Source organism: Liolophura sinensis, chromosome 6 (genome assembly GCF_032854445.1).
Source record: "Liolophura sinensis isolate JHLJ2023 chromosome 6, CUHK_Ljap_v2, whole genome shotgun sequence".
Taxonomy (NCBI): Eukaryota; Metazoa; Mollusca; class Polyplacophora; order Chitonida; family Chitonidae; genus Liolophura; species Liolophura sinensis.
This window is the reverse complement of record NC_088300.1, coordinates 8,635,470-8,653,168: the sequence shown is the minus strand read 5'-3', so window position 1 is coordinate 8,653,168 and position 17,699 is coordinate 8,635,470. Positions and strand designations below refer to the sequence as shown.

General features: G+C 42.3%; 1 protein-coding gene across 3 annotated transcripts in view; it reads right to left on the bottom strand.

The window, feature by feature from the left end:
• Nucleotides 1–17,699, bottom strand: part of LOC135466592 (uncharacterized) — a 19,806-nt gene extending 2,107 nt beyond the window's left edge. Inside the window, exons 1-12 of one of the 3 annotated variants that reach the window (XM_064744155.1) lie at nt 17,445–17,699; nt 16,537–16,679; nt 14,471–14,563; nt 14,149–14,308; nt 13,746–13,791; nt 12,031–12,198; nt 7,792–7,847; nt 6,401–6,538; nt 5,292–5,463; nt 4,158–4,262; nt 3,014–3,232; nt 1,589–1,708 (exon numbers count right to left, since the gene is read on the bottom strand). In XM_064744155.1, the coding sequence (XP_064600225.1) occupies nt 1,592–1,708; nt 3,014–3,232; nt 4,158–4,262; nt 5,292–5,463; nt 6,401–6,538; nt 7,792–7,847; nt 12,031–12,198; nt 13,746–13,791; nt 14,149–14,308; nt 14,471–14,563; nt 16,537–16,679; nt 17,445–17,632 (1,605 nt within the window). In that variant the 5' untranslated portion in view covers nt 17,633–17,699 and the 3' untranslated portion in view covers nt 1,589–1,591. Of the gene's footprint in view, nt 1–1,475; nt 1,709–3,013; nt 3,233–4,157; nt 4,263–5,291; nt 5,464–6,400; nt 6,539–7,791; nt 7,848–12,030; nt 12,199–13,745; nt 13,792–14,148; nt 14,309–14,470; nt 14,564–16,536; nt 16,684–17,444 lie in introns of those variants that run through there. The other 2 variants (XM_064744154.1, XM_064744156.1) reach the window with 2 other exon arrangements.

Sequence of the window (17,699 nt, the reverse complement as noted above, 5' to 3'; positions counted from 1 at the left end):
AGTCAAGTCTGTAAGTCATAAGTGGTCAAGCTTGTGCGTCACACGTGGTCAAGTCTGTACGCCACACGTGGTCAATACTGCACGTCATACGAAGCCAAGTCTGCACGTCAGACGTGACCAAGTTTACGTTTAACTGGGGCATTAACTGATAGCTCTAATACATCTGAAGACAGCAATGGGTACGTTGAAAATGTTCTAACAATCAGTCAACCAATTTCTTCAAAGGGGGGTTGAACTTAGAGGCGAGAAGGGCCTACACTTTTCTAAGGTAGAGACCTATCTGTGTTGCTAAATCATCAGTACCGGTATATATATTTGTGTATTTGTTATCAGATTATTAAGGAGCGCTAAACACTATTTCGCTCAAATATGGCGGAGGACAGATACATAGGCCTAGATGGAGGAAATCGGGTAGAACCCGTGCAGAGGAAGACACTGAGCGCGCCTCACCACGTACATGCACGAAAACCCGCAAAGCTGAACCAGCGGAAGCAAGATTCGAATTTGCGACCTCGCTGTTCACGCGTATTGTCCTCATTGGAGAAACCATCCATCGGCACTATAAGTATGGTAGACTGTCTCTTATGCAATGCAAGCACGATAATAGATTCATTATTCTAGATAACGCCGTATATTCGATAATATTTGACTTATACGCTGGCAGTTTTAGGGTTGGAGTAAACCGAAGTGCCCGGAGTAAACCGGAGTGCCTGGAGTAAACCGGAGTGCCCGGAGGACACCAGAGTGCCCGACAAAAACTGGAGAAAACCGGCGAACCGATTTTAACCCCAAGAGCGTGATCAATGTGTACGCCGCGCTGGTAGAAGACCAGTGATCCCTAACAACTTCATGTAAGAACACAAGCGTATTATAAAGCCGGACTAAATGCAGTATCGATTGCTTACTGCCGCCGGGAGTCGAAATTTAAAATTTGGCCACCGTCGGTTTGACATTTCACTTCGAAAGTTTCAACAGTGGGATTAACTGTTAAAAGTGATTTCACCGATGTAGATTTTGGCATTCTACAAGCTCGATGACTTCCAGATCCAGTGCACACCAAGCTTTAGAACGGACTTACGATGGGATATATAGGTATAAGCTAGCAATATGATGGGCTGAGAGATATCTGGCAGCCAGCAATCGGTACGTACGCTGACGTTAATTGCTGTATGAATGTTTCATCGAATCACTGAATGATTATTTTATGTATCTGTTTGATCGGTGTCTCACGCCATATTCAAGAATATTCCACTTATACGAAGGCGGCCAGCATTAAAGAATAGGGGCAAACCGGGCAACCAACGACCATCCCCAGTTTGCTGTCAGACCTTTTCACGTACGACCGGAGAGGAGCCAGCATGAGCTGAACTTGAATTCACAGCGACCGCACTGTTTTGAATGACTATGGTGTCATCGTTGTTTTCAGTCAATCACAGACGGACATTACAGAAATATGTTTCGGAATTTAACTCCTGTGTATTTCACGCGCAAATTAATGGTTGTTAACGTGAAGGGTCAGAGTATGGTCATTCTTGTCGAGGTCAAAAGCAGTCGTCTGCACTGTCTTCCCGTTGACTTTGACCTTCACCTCTTAATGACCTCGGAAACCTCTGACGGTGAAATCAGTGCCCTTGGAAAGGGGGTGAGAGCTCTCAGTTCGCCACTCTTTGTTCACGAGGTTCAGGTAGCGCTGGCCAGCGGCGTTGACCTGAAAAAAGAGAACCTAATCTATACTCTCCAAATTGTTTCAGTTAAGAGCAACTCTATATACATGTATATATGTACGTTGTGCTGTGCATAAAATCACACGAGATTCACACGGAAATACGATTTTTAAACATATTTCATTTATTGCGGTTTGTGTGAAAGTCGCACTTTGTACAGATATACTGTCCTCATATATAGGATAGAAAGTAACTGTCACCACATGTAGGCTCATACCTACTGCTGGTAACTCAATTCGTTTTTTATTCTCTGCAAATATTGATTGAATATTGCGATGGCAATGTAATATTGTGATATGTTATGTCTGTTGTTCAGGAGGGTTGACCATTTACTCTCTACACCATTCAGTGCCACATATAGACCTACGCGAAGACTGACTCTCTCACTATCCCATTCGGCGCCTCGTATAAGCTTACACGAAGACTGACTCTCCCACTACCCCATTCGGCGCCACGTATAAGCTTACGCGAGGACTGACTCCTGCACTATCCCATTCGATGCCACCTATGCGCATACGCGCAAACTGACTCTCCCACTACCCTTATTCGGTGCCACCTACGCACATACGCGCAGACCCACTCTCCTACTACCCCATTCAGTGTCAAGTATAATCTTACGCGAAGAGTGGCTCTTCCACTACCCAATTCGGTGCTACGTATAAACTTACGCGCAGACTGACTCTCCCACTACCCCCATTCGGCGCCACGTATAAGCTTACGCGAAGACTGACTCTCCCACTACCCCATTCGGCGCCACGTACAAGCTTACGCGAAGACTAACTCCTGTACTATCTCATTCGGTGCCACCTATGCGCATACGCGCAGACCGACTCTCCCAATACCCGATTCAGTGTCAAGTATAATCTTACGCGAAGAGTGGCTCTTCCACTACCCAATTCGGTGCTACGTGTAGGCCTACGCGAAGACTGTTTCCATCACTACCTCATTCAGTATCACCTATACACCTACGCGAAGACTGACTCCTGCACACCTCATTCAGTACCACCTATACGCCTACGCAAAGACTGACTCCCGCACTACCCCCATTCAGTGCCACCCATATGCCTACGCGAAGACTGACTCTCCCACCACCCCATTCGGTGCCACGTATAGGCCTACGCGAAGATTGGCTTTCCCACTGCCCCATTCAGTGCCAAGTATGGGCCTACGCGAAGACTGGCTCCCTCTATACCTCATTCAGTGACACGCACGTTTTATATAGTCAGCTCTTTGCCGTGCTGTACATTTAAACACCACTAGCGGGAAATATTTGGCACAACATTTCGTACCCTAAATTCTGGTCCTGAGACCAAGGCAGCTTTTTCTCCACGCCACTGATGCTCACTCCAAAACCCCCAAATTAGGATGCCTTCCACCGAAGGATGTGAAAACAGCATCCGGTAAGCGATGTCGTACCAGTCAGCCCTCACGTCCTCATCATCCGCCATGATATCCAGCTCGGTCGCCCATATAGGCAATCCCGCCTGTGAGAGAGTGTCCAGTCTTTCCTGCTCAAATTGAAACGATCAGTGTGAACTACAGTGTGACTACAGCGTGAAGATCCAGTACGTCATTTCTACTTCGAATGAGTGCAGCTCATGCTGGTTTCCTCTCTGGCCGTACGTGGGAAGGTCTGCAGCAGCCTGCGCATAGTCGTGGGTTTCCCCCGGACTATGCCGGGTTTCCTTTCACCATAATGCTGGCTGCCGTCGTATAAGTGAAATATTCTTGAGTAAAACACCAATCAAATAAATAAATAAATAAATAAATAAATAAGTAAATAAATAAATATAATGAGTGTAAGAATTAATGTCAACGACAGAGATGAATATCATGCTATTCACAGTATTTTGGCCCCATGCACTCTGCCACGCAAAGGAGAGGAATATTTAACACAACTGACCTATTTGAACAAGAATGTGGGATTTTAGTGTCCAGAACATGTTTATGAAGCGTAGCTGCATTGAAATTAGAATCAGAATTTACTGGAAACGACACCATACATGACATTTTTAAAGTACATGGTTTTAAATTTCTTCAGAATTTAAAGGTTTAAGATGAAATCAGATAGGCAACAACTGGAATTTCTGCCGGGTAAGATGCTACTCTGAGCACACTTTATTTATTATCCATCTAACTTTATTGACACTATTAGTTAAAGAACAAAACAGCCGTTGGGATTTTCGTGTTTTTTTAAATTGTCTATACACGTAATACGTTGTCAGCAACCTGTGAATGGTCATCGGTTTCCTCCGGGCTCTGCCCAGTTCACAACACACACACCCTCCAAAACTCACATACCCACCATGATGCTGACCGTTGTCGTATAAGTGAAATATTTTTCCATACGGTGTAAAACACCTGATCAAATAAATAAATAAATCTTTATACGTGTATATAGTTATTCTTTTACCCATTCTGTATGTCTCCCACCTTGATAAGAGCCGGCACTGGTTTGTTTTTGAAGTGACACTGTACCCCCAGGCCACCAACGTATGTGTCTGACGCCTTGTAATCCTTAGCCTGAGCCAGGTAATCCTGTCAAGTAATTCGTATACGATGTCATTTCATACATGTCAGTAATGACCAGCGTACTACACAACTCGTATACGATGTCATTTCATACATGTCAGTAATGACCAGCGTACTACACAACTCGTGTACGATGTCATTTCATACATGTCAGTAATGACCAGCGTACTACACAACTCCTATGCGATGTCATTTCATACATGTCAGTAATGACCAGCATACTACACAACTCGTATACGATGTCATTTCATACATGTCAGTAATGCCCAACATGCTACACAACTCGTGTACGATGTCATTTCATACATGTCAGTAATGACCAGCATACTACACAACTCCTATGCGATGTCATTTCATACATGTCAGTAATGCCCAACATGCTACACAACTCGTATACGATGTCATTTCATACATGTCAGTAATGACCAGCATACTACACAACTCGTGTACAACGTCATTTCATGCATGTCAGTAATGGCCTGCATACCACACAACTCGTATACAAACCTTCAGGAATTAATTAAGGTACAAAGGTTATAGCATACGTACCATATCTTTATAAGAACAAGACGTTTGAAACTGCAGTTGGAGTACAAAGATGGAGAAAGTTGAGAGGGCGCATTTGCTTGTTTTTTTTAATCTTTTCCCCACCTCAGAAAAATCTTACCTTTATACCTGTATATACGTATATATACATATTTAGTATATATATACGCTTTCGTTGCCGACGCAATTACCTAGAAGCTTCTCACCAATGCGGTCGCTGTGAGTCCAACTCATGCTGGCTTCCTCTCCGGCCGTACGTGGGAAGGTCATGCTGCAACCTACGGATGGTCAAGGGTTTTCTGCCCGGTTTCCTGCCACCATAATGCTGGCCGCCATTGCATTAGTAAAATAAATAAATATACCCTTCGAGAAGATGGAAACAATTCACAGAATTTGTGCAACTACTGATCTGGTCAAGGTATCAAGCTTTATCACCGGAAATGGCTCTTGTTTCTCAGCGAAAAATATCCCGTTGGCTCATTAACTCACATTTGTGCTTCCACCGGACGACACTACGCTGAAGTCGTTGAGGAACAAGGTGACGTTGGGGTCAAGTTGATGAACAGTTCTGAAAACTTTCTTGGAGTAATCCGGGTCGTGAAACGTGTCTTCAAAATAGTTTCCGTGAAGCATCTCATTGTTCACATCCCAATGCTCCACTCTGAAGAACAGTATGTCTTTAAGTCTGAATTTTCTGGGATTTTCATTATCTCTATACTAAATAAATGATAAGTGTCAGGAGACTTTTTGGAGTATTAATCAATACAGGCGTCTTAGCGAGCCTTCTCACACGAATTCCTGTCCACATATTGTACAAAACTCAACAATCCCTCCACCGATTCCCAACAGACTGTCAGAGCATTTCCTCAACCAACCCAGAAAGTAAACAAAGTAAAACATTTCGGGTCAAAGCCAAGTAACAGACTCAGTGCTGAAGAAGAAACAAAAGCGATACACTGACGTGCTCTGAAAGATAAACTACACAAGACATACAAAATATTTACATAATAATAGATGTTTTACAAATGACCTAGAACTGCTGTAATTTTCTCTTTAATGTCTATGAAAAACCGTTGATATTTTGTCAACAAACAAACATTACAAATAACTCAACCCGTTTATTTTACATTTTAAACCTACAAACACTACTAAATGTATGTATTTATGTATGCTTGGCGTGTAACGGCGTAATTAATAATTTTTGATTCATATGACGACGAGGAGTCATTAAGTGTGTGTCGTCTTGTGGCAGGCAGAGTCCATTCCGCCAAAATGCTGACACCACTGAAGTATCATACCGGACGTGACACCCCACCCAGTCACATTATAATAACACCTGGCCAGCCGGTCATGTCTCCTTGCTCTAACCCCTAACCTTTTCAACAAACACTAATAGACAGATTGATAACAAGAGCCAGTCTAAAACCCAACCTTTGTGATAATTGTGCATAATAGCAAACGCAACCTTTTCCTTTAACCTACGTTACTGCACAACCAACTGTGTAATGCTGATAAGATTTACCCAATTCCTCGGAAAAGGGGAATTAGCCGAGGCTTTAGTACAGATGTAATATATGGGATAAGTGTCTTACACTCACAGGCCTTTATATCGAAGGACTGTGTCATGGATGTGCTTCTGAACAACCGAGTTCAGTTCGTCGCCTTTCAACGCCGTTACCCAGTGAGGTAGGTGACGTGCAAAATTCCACAACAGATTGTGGGCACGAACTTTAAGCCTTTCGACAGAAAAAAACAAAACAAAATTTAAAGCGGTGGTACATATATATCCAAACAACGTTCCATGCAATTTCCATTAGCATTCAACTATCCCACATGTTACAGTAGAAATGATAACTGGTCCGCTTTTCAGACCCAATATGTTTATTAATTACTGCAAGAACTGCGACGCCGGCCAGCATTATGGTGGGAGGAAACCGGGCAGAGCCCGGGGGAAACCCACAACCATCCGCAGGTTGCTGACAGACCTTTCCACGTACGGGATTGCGTTTTGATTGCAAATGTTCGTACACGTACATGTATATACAACTTGGCGATCTAATTCAACATGATGAATATACTGCCCCTAGCCCTGTTCTAAGACGAATTAGAGTCTATTTCTTTCAGAAAGTCGCCTATTTTCAGCTGTCTGCACTCGCTACAAACATTGCCTTTAGTCAGTGACATGTAACAACATAAGCTTTACACATTGATATGTTTAAAGTTCATATTATTGCAAGGAAAATGAAGTTAGAACACTTTTTCCAATTCACAAAGTTAATGTCCATCGGCTCGGATTCGACGGCAAGAAACCATTGCCTCGAGTGACGTCATAATTAATCAAAAACCAGTGGCATGCTGGATATCTGGGCAAGTGCGAGCACTTTTACAAGAAGTGAAAGATAAAATGGGAAGGTATTGGGAAGTGAACACAAGCGGAACTATGCTTGATAACAATAATTATTAATACCTGTATGTTAGAACATGTATGTCTACACGGCTTACTTTGAATGTAAACGTCAGAACGACCTGAAGCGGAGTTTTGTACTAACTATTAAACTATTCAAGCAATATTTTCACTTATAGACGTGTGTGCACGTGTAAAGATTGTAGGCAGGAGTAAAAGAACGAGTGCTTCCATTTCTGTTGTCTTCGAACTTGTTCATTGTCGTATTGGGCACTACATGTGTATACCCAGCAGCCGTTTGCTTCTTTGTTTCTAATTTGATTTAACAGGGGATTGCAAAGTATTTCTTAACGCTGCCTCCTTTTATCAGGTAACTTCCATATATTTACAGTCCTGAAGACACCGGACGTGACGCCCAGCATCCAGTCACAGCGACTCCGGCACAACTAGTTACTGCTGGGCGCCAACAGAGGTAATAGTCAAGTGGTATTGTAAAGTAACAAACATGAAAATCCTTTGCAAGGTGAGCCAGTCAGCCAGAGGATTTGACAAATAACTCTATCACTTATTGTGTAGACAACCTACCCATGACTGCGGAGGATCTTGATCGCTGTCTCTCCTGTCTCGTAGTCTGGCTGTCCCTACAGAATGACAACGACCTCTGTCTCATTAAATGCTACTCCAGTTCCAGGAGAAACTATTAGGTGGAAACGTGGCTCAAAATGTAAATAGCTCTATGTAACAAATTCGGCAGTTTGAATGTGACGTTCAATGAGGCAGACATGACATAGAGTAAAGGCCCGTCCCCACTGCGGGCAACAACTACAACCGCAACGCCAAAAACATAGAACGTTCTCTATACCATATTGAGTTGCTCACTGCCGACGTCATGTCGCGACGATACGAGGACCGCGTCGTGTCGCCGGGCGAAAATAGAACTGGTTCTTTTCTTGTCGTCGTGTTTTTATCCAATCAAAGTTCTTCAAATCGTATCTGCCGCCATAGAAAACTTAACAATGGCGGAGCCTGAAGACGACTTTTCGGAAAAACTAATTGCAGTTGGGAAGGAACTGCACGGAGGTTGATTCCACAAAAGGTAATCTAACTTGCTTTACTATCAGCACAACTGACTTTCGTTGTATAGCCACGTAAACTGGCGTGTTCATAGCACGACATGTCATAAAAAGTCAATAAATAAAGTTGTTCCCTCCATAACGTATGTAATTAAGGGATGTAGGCCTAGTTTAAAATATGTAATAAAATATCTGAAATCAGCTTTTGAATTAATGAACGCAACCCCTGTGTTAAAAATCATTTCAACTTAAATTTAGATATTCCTAGGCCATGTCAAAAAAATTGTTATTTTAACTTGTATCGACGTTACGGCCTTGAGTTCACAAATTACCTCAATGTGCCGTTTTAAATCGTGGACCGACCAATACCACATCTGGTCTTACATACATGACATATACACGTAAATTAAAATAGTCTTATAGACTTAGGCCCACATGTAACATTCAAATTAACTGTCAAAACTGTGTATGTACAACAAGCAGACCGACCTCGAATAGACAACAACGGCAGAGATTACATATCAAAGATCGCTGCGGTAAATTTAGGCACGAACTCCCCACAGTGTCTTTTACCATCGCAATGATGTGCAATCCCATTAACATACAAAGTCTGCACTGCAATCCTTACACACACGATAAAGAATCATAGTTGTGAGAGTATAATAATTTTGACCTTTCTTGTTGATTTAATGGCAAGATCTTAAAACTATCCAATTAGAGAATAGTATCTGTGCGTGACAGTGTCCATCATTCTACTTAAGTTTGGTTCATAGGTCGATATTTGAATGTATCGCGTGACTAAGAACATTATGCAGTTTTACCAACTTCTCAATCAGGCGTGCACCCGGTATTCTCTGAATGCCTTCGTATTTACACGTAATTTGGTTAAATCTGAATACTCTAGAAGAAAGTATGAAATTAAATTTTCTAACAAAGAAATGGGTGACCGTGATTTATTATTTACGCAGCTCATATCTTTGATGTGCTGCAATATATAACTGTAGCTATGGAATTTCCTTACACGCTGAACTTCAAAGCCCTACGCACTGTGGCAGTTTGCCAGGAAACCGGTCCCTCTCCTGGGTTATAGAAACTGCAGTAGGTGTCTCGGATTCTGATCACTCGGTCGCACGACCTGTTTCCCGCCAAACGTTGCATGTCATAACACTGGCAAATGCCTCTCCGTCTGTTGAGTTATAGAAACTGCAGTAAGTGTCTCGGATTCTGATCGCTCCGTCGCACGGCCTGTTTCCCGCCACACGTGGCATGTCCGTAACACTGGCAGATGCCTCTCTGTTACAATGATTTCTGTTGATACATTTCAACCAGCCCTATCTCTCAAGAAGCTGAGGAGAATTCTTGTTGTCTTTACGACATTTTCAGTCTGAAATAGCACATTCATGATTAATCATAAATTTGGTATTAGACGAAAACGATCGAAATGAGAGTTCCGAATGGATAAATACATGAAAAATGTTTTAAATGAATATTTAAAGGACTCGTAAGGTTTGACATTCACAAAATAAATTGGTCATCTTAATTCAAGCAATTACTTTATTTCTCGTTGTTTGTGTCGATTGTTGAACTGATTTATTTATTTATTTAGTTATCTAGTTTTGATGTATTAAGAATATGTCACTTGCACGTCAGAGGCCAGCATTATTGTGGGGGGGGGAGCGGGCAGAACACGGGGGAAATCTTAGAATGTTGGATTTTGAAATGTCCCTGTCGTTCAACACTGCCTTGAACAAATTACAGGTACATTTTTTAAATTAAACATTAAAATAGCTTGTAGCGAAAATGAATCTTAAACTGTCTGGTTAATTATAGTTATCTTTCTCCAAATGAACTTGCTTTTTTATATCTCGGAGCGATGGTTGTCAATGGCCTTTGTCAAGAACAGGCCACACAAGAGGTTGTTGTTGTAAGACATCCCAGATACACGTTCCCTGTACCACGTTGGCCACGGTTTTCTGACCAACTCTGTAGCTGGAAGCTATCGAGTGGTATGAATCTCCGACTCTCGTTGCCAGAAATCTGAAGTGAAATACCTAAATATCAAATCAATGTTATCGGTTGTTTATATTGCGTATTTGTCTCACATGATTAGTTATATAGTATTAGTTTTTTATTAACAATTAAGCATAAAGTATCCGGGGGTCTATAAGTACTTCATACTTCAAACACCGAACAGATTTACTGAAGTATATAATGAAAGAGAGAACATAGGACTACATAGTGGTTCCGTAAAAATGGTGGTCTTTTTATAAAGTCTCAGCCCCACCACTTCCAGTACTTCGCAAAACAGTTCCCTGGACATTCTGAAATAGGTGAAAAACCTTTCGCCGTCTAATTTCAGCTTTTGAATCAAGCCATCATACTCACCTGCCTGTTTTCTCTGCTTTAAGGTATCATGCATCCAAAAGCGCCGCCGTTATCTCCGTTTTGGCCGCATGTTTAGTAACATTAATGGCAAAATAACATCATCTAGACCACTTACTGACGCCATTTATGCGCGTTGAACACTCGAATGTTGTATTTTTGTGTGTAAAATGCCTGCGATATGGAGCAAATGGATGTCACGTAATGGTTGGTCGGTGTGAAGCGCGCGACGTGTCGCTGGCAAAAATGGACACTGCACGACGTCATGCAGTTGCAGTTGTAATTGCGGTTGTAGTTCTTGCCGGCCGTTTAAGACATTAGGTTGGAATGACGTAAATCACCTCTGAAAGCAATAGTGACGTCATGTGTTACTTAACCTAACGCTTGCCAGAAGTAGAAAGGACAGAAAACTTTTGCCTCCCTAAGATCACCTGACACCAATTTATGAGAAAGTAACTCAGGCTATCCTTATCATACAGTTCTGCTTTTAACAAGCTGTCGATCTGACACAATTGTTGCTTTATAACTACTGATTTATTTAATTGGTGTTTTACGCCGTCCTCAAGAATATTTCAGTTATACGACGGCGGCCAGCATTATGGTGGGAGGAAACCGGACAGAACTCAGGGGAAACCCACGACCATCCGCAGGTTGATGGCGCGCCTATCCACGTGCGGCCGGAGAGGAAGCCAGTATGAGCTGGACTTGGAAACAGAGCGACCGCATTGGTAGGAGGCTGCTGGGTCATTGCGCCGTGCTGACATGCTAGCCGCCCACAACACCATTGTAAAACGTGTAACCACAGGGGTAGTCAAAGACCCGCAGGTTGCGTTTGTGCTTTTGGTTTATGTGCATGTCTTAGTCCACTAACCTAAGTTATTTCGTTATTTTCAATTGAAAATACAACTCGTGACGTCACATGGAAGGGCCTGTAGGCCTAGGCCTATCACTGTGACACTCGTTCGCTCAACAGGAAGTGGTGGAAATCGGAATCCTTGACCGAAATAAACCCATAACAAGCATTCCATTTAACTGCCCCCCCCTTCATATATGATATTTATGAAATAAATAAAAAAAATAATAATCAACAATATGTGTAATCAACACGAGTAATATGCGTTGGTGTTCTAAAGGCCGTGTAAATGGTCATTTAACCGAGTAGTGCAAATCGGTCGGTAAATTTGAATACATACACGACTTTAAGAGACCGCAAAGGATTAAAAACATGTAATTCTAGAAAATGTTTACTAACTCTGCATGCAGACTGCTTTTAGCAGTTGTATTGCAGTTCTCTTCCGTACCATTTCACATACCGTGAGCTACAGAAAATTTGACCAGCACCTTACGCGCTATGAAGAAAACAGCTCACCTTGACGCGTTCGATACTGTGCCATTTCATAGCGTTCGCGGTAACTGCCCAGTTGTAATTGTCAAAGACAAACTGGCGATACTTCTGGTCCGAACCACCGTTGTTGTTGTTTATTATGCTGGCAACGACAGCGGTTCCGAAAGGGAAAGCGTGAGTTTTCTGGGATACCTAAAAGAATTAACCCACCATTTTATCTTCAGTAAGTAAAAAGTAACCATCAGTGTCTTAATTTCAGGCATAATAAGTAAAAATAACCATCTGCAGTTATTATTTCAGTCTAAGCGGAAATAACCACCATCGTACATGTATGTTCCGGTAAAAACGTCACACAATCACGCACGGCCGTAAGAGCTTTTGGTATAACTGCGATATATTTATTTATTTACCTAGTTAATTAACTATTTATTTCACTATTGCCTAAGGTCATACGATGGCAGTCTTCGTGGGTGGAGAAAACCTGAGAGCCCGAGGTAAACCACCAACCTTTGGCAATGTATAATGACGAAATTTCTCGCATATGATATACAGGCCCCAGGACCACAAAGCAGCCTTAGACTAAAGTCAGATTTAGTCTCAACTTGTGGTATAATCCCTGAGCTGATTTTTTACGCGACAGTTTTCAATCTTGTCATATAAGTCTAGGACAACTCTAGGTATTAAAATAAAAATATCTAAGGTAAGCAACAAATTCAGAGCAGTAAGCGGTTTTGAAGTTTCTAAGTCTGACTTATGACAGTTTAGTGATCCCGGGGTCTCATACTCACACCCTACTGGTGGAAAACAAGTGGTCTTCAACGAAAGTAAGGATTTGCAACCTTCACACACGAGCGTCATCGACGGCTTAATTGTTATCACCAAAGGTCCACAAGCAGTGACAGCGGGAAAATCTACAAATAATCCGTCCAAGGTTGGATTTGAACCGGCACTTCGTGTATTCTATAGCGATTGAAGGTAAGCACCTCCAAGTACTAGACCACGGTCCGCAGAGCAACACTTTTAAAAACAGAACTGTAGCACTCCTCTGCGTGTTCCATGCGGCTTTAGTTGACCATCTCAGCAAAAGTTCATGAATTTCCTTTCAATAGGTCCACAAATGGCGTTACTGATTCATATTCAAATGAATGTTAGTATATATAAGGTCAAAAGGCACATGAATAAGGTTAGAAATATAACCTCTGTAAAACCTCATGAAATTGCGCCAATGTAGGCTATTTAAGTGCAGATCAATACAAGTATAGACTATACAGGATGAATCTCGTGTAAATAAGGTCACAGAATAAAGCGGTGTATTAAGATGGGAACAGCCAGCCAGAGAGAGGGACAGGGTCATTACTCAGAAGAAAAAGTGGTGTGTTATATACATTAATAGCGAAATTGTCCTTTGTACATGCATGTACCATGATGTCGGTCAGATCGTGTAGATGTTCGAGAATCTTAATTCGAAGTTCATTAAAATCGTAACGTTTTCATAATCTGGGCTAAAACCTTAATGACAATGGTATACAAGTTTAAAACAGAGTTTGTAAAATGCTGCAACCACTCATACAGGGAAAGTTTGTTGTACGAACCTCTTAAAGGGAATCAACTATAGAGAACACCGAAAAAGTTAACATAACGGAATCATGTTGAAAACGTTTGAACAAATGTGTAAAACAGGAGAGATATTCGACTAACCTTTGAGGTAAGTCTCACAATTGAAAAATTTTTATACTTACGTCAATAGAAATCAAGTCTTTGTTGACGCCGGTGTCAGTCGCCACTCTGAAGAGTGAAGCAAATTGAAACTAGGTAATTGGTGCATATGTATGCATACGTATACTGAACGTTTACCACAAACCAAAAAAGAAGCAAGAAAAAGAGGTATATAAAGTAAGTCAGGATGGATTCATGATTCGATTCACTGAAAACTGATTTGCCTTCTGGCACTCTGGACATGAATTTTCTTTTAGACTCACTTGACATGGATTTTTCTCATGATTCACCAGACGTGGATTTTGCTTTTGACTCACTGGGTATGAATTTTCCGTTTGACTCACTTGACATGAAATTTCCGTTTGTCTCACTTGACATGGATTTTCTGTTTGACCTTACTTGATATTGGTGTAACACCTGGCTCACTTTATATGGATGTTGCTCTTCCTGTAATGGTCAATTCGGGCGTCAGCCTCAGGTTTCCAGCTGTTGGAATGTATGTGTAGTTCCGTCAAGGAAGCGGCGTCCACCAGGAAGTCTATGCCCGGGTCAGGCCCTTGGAAGTACACTCGGCTCTGCTTGACACCTGGAAGAAATAAGCGTAAGGCAATGACCAAGAACAATCCGCTAGACAAAAACGTTTCCTGACAATTAACGTGCAGTAGTTTTCACAAGACCAGATACCATTTAACCATCCTGCAACGTAAATATAATTTACAAGTTACGGTAACAATTTATACTGACTTACCTGTAGGCACGACCAGCTGACCTTTCAGGTGAACCCAGCCGGAGTGAGAGTTGACGGGGTTCCGGTTTGCCACCGTTACGTAATTAGTGTGGCCTGAAATAATAATATATCAATGCTGGTCTTAAAACTCATAACAGTGTATTTTTCTCAAAGAGAATGTAATATTGTCTTTACACACTTATATACATTGTACCAGAATACCAATGATTTCGCTCGTTGGAATCCAACTTCCGTTTGTTCGATTAAAACTAGCTCTGGGCTCATATTTATTGAAGGTCAGCATCTCCGTTCACATGTCATTTACGAAATGACAGTCAACCGGATACGAAACGGCTGACCTATACTGGCTTCATTTGTGGAGGTCACGCATGTCGAAACAACAGCACATGCTCTAGTTTGGTTCCCTGGCGCGCGATTTGCACATTTAATGTCAAGGGTCTAAAACCAGCCATCGCACGATCGTATTACAACAATATAACTAACATTAGAAGGGAGGGATAGTTTCGTATTTATCCCCAGGTGACTACTTCAACTACTGTCCTTATATTGGGCTGCAGAGTATCGTAGCCACAGGGGGAACCAATGGCAAACCATACTCCGATTTACGCCATGCCCTATAAGTCCTTTCCAAACAGCAACTGCGATCCAAAACTTGCGTCAACTTTGGCTCTTACCACGTGGAACATCTCACGTATATTCCACTTGGTAAGGACATACGAGACCCAAATTCACCTCACAGTCATAGTTAAAGTAGCAGCCATTTTGCCTTCGCCGCAGTAATGGGTCTTGAAAAAGTTATCGTTCCTTGATGGCGCATGCGTGTTAACCCTGAAAAGACGAGCCTACTGGCCGCATTGTACAGAAATGGTCTACCTTGCCGTGAATACGGGGCTGATGTGCCATTGCCAAATGGAATATACCTGGGATGTTGTGTGTGCAGGCGAGCTGAGAGGTAAGGGTCAAAGTTGACACCAGCTTTGGACTGCAGCCAGTGTTTGGAAAGGACTTATCGGACATGGCGGGAATCGGTGTATGGTTTACCACTGGTTCACCCTGTGGCTGCGACACTCTGCCAGCCCAATATAAAGAGAGGGGTAGAAGTAGCCACCTGGGTCTATTTCGTATCCAGCATTTTGTCCGCGCATGCGCGCCGTGTAGATTGCGATCATTTAGTAAACGACAAGTGAACGGAAATGCTGATCTTAAATAAATATGGATGGATATTTACCTTATGGGATGATCGACATCTCGGGATTTTAACAGTCAGGTGCCCTAGAAACCTAAGCAATGTACCGCAGTGACTAGCGGGCGTTGTGGGTTAGTAATCGACTGCTTTCCGAAATTTTACAATTCTTCCCACAGGGGCGAAGGGAACCCAGCCATGACTACGCGAGCGTGAGAACAAATATAAAAGAGCGTGGCGTAGTCACCCAGGGCTAGATTGCAAAGTTTTGTTTGACATGTGTGTCATCTAGAGAAAATGAAGACAGATGTTTGCCGAAGTAGTATCTTACGCCTTTCTTTCAAATCTTTGTCGCACGCTCTGAACGTCTAAATGACATCATAAATGCGCATTTCACATTGGCTATGATTTGATTTACTTATTTATTTGAGTACTTACATTAGAAGGAGGAGGGAGGAAACATGGCAGAGACCAGCAGAAAACCACGGCCATCCGCAGGTTTACTTTTGATGTATGCTGGCACTGTTGACACAAAACTCATCCATATATAGTTATTGATTTATTTGAATGGAGTTTTACGACGTACTTAAGAATATTTCACTTATACGTCGGCGGCCAGCATTATGGTTGGAGGCAGAGCCCGGGAGAAATTCCCGACCATTCGCTGGCTTTGCTTGATACATATGGTCGGAGAGGAAGCCAGCATGAGATGGACTTGAATTCGCAGCAAACGCTTTGGTGAAAGGCTAATGGGTCATTGCGCTGCCCTGGTGTGCTAACCACAGAGGCTGCGAAGGCCGCTCTATCCCTGTATATGAAAGACTGTTTCACTGCACAAGTTATATCATCTATAATGAAATATTGGGATATTTCATGAAAGTACCGTTATTCAGCATATAGGCCACCTCAATCTGGACGTGTTGAGACTTCCCGTTGTCGTTCAGGAGTTTAATCCAGGTTTCCATGTTGTACACGTGACCTTCTTTGAGATGTACTGTCTGCGAGGGACCTTGGTAGTAGTTATGCCTAGCTAAATAAAGGAGGGCTTTACCACGTTTACTTAAACACAGAGCAGTTAGAGAGAACACAGTGAAATCTGTCTTTTTTTTTGTCTGAATCTCTGGATGTCAGCAACTTAAGGGAAAAGGTTATGCATTCATTTAGATGAAATTTTGTGCACAGATTGACTTTAGGGTAAGGACCAATCTGTTAAATCCGCCACAGATGAGAGTCAAATGCTCAGCTATTGACCAGGCGAGGTCGTTGCCTCAGAAATTAGATGACATTTGGGTTACAGATTGCCGTCAAGCAGGTTATGTGACCAGTCATATGACCCCTCACATGACTTATCAGAGGACAAATAACGAACTCGAATAACGCGGTAGAGCGGAGTGTACTCTTAACTTAAATAAGCGATGTTTACGAGTTTCTTATCGACGAAAATGGGTGAATCCACCAATAGATCAGTCATCATTTCGGACGCCATATTTTCAAGCGAACAGCGGGTAAAAGTCATATGATTTCTTTTGGTCTGTTTATGAATCTGGCTGAGCTGGTGACTTACGACAATATCAAACAAACTAGATACTTGACTCACGGTCTTGCGAGTAGAAAAATCCTCACCAAAAACTGCGCGCGCACAATGAGGTTTTAGTTACTCGTGGTCTATAGCTGAGCATTTGGCTCTCATTTGCAACGGGCTTAATTTTACACTTTGGTGGTGATCCGATACTAGATTTTGATCCTTAAGGTTTTGAATCATTCTTATATACTTATATACACGTCACTTACCTGTCCTGGGTTTTGATGGCATGATTGCCCGAGTGTTTGTCACTCGATAACGTACACGTCACGTGAGGGCACGACCAATGATCCATGGTCTCAAAGTCTGGGTTTTGGAGTATTTCCTGGCTGTCTGTAACTGACACTAGGTTGGCTATTGCCACCGCTGTGATCAAGAAAAGCACGACGATGTCCATTGCCACTGTTTCGTGTGTAGACGGAGTCCTCAGATCTCATGCAGAATGCAAAGTAGGTTTCGTTATG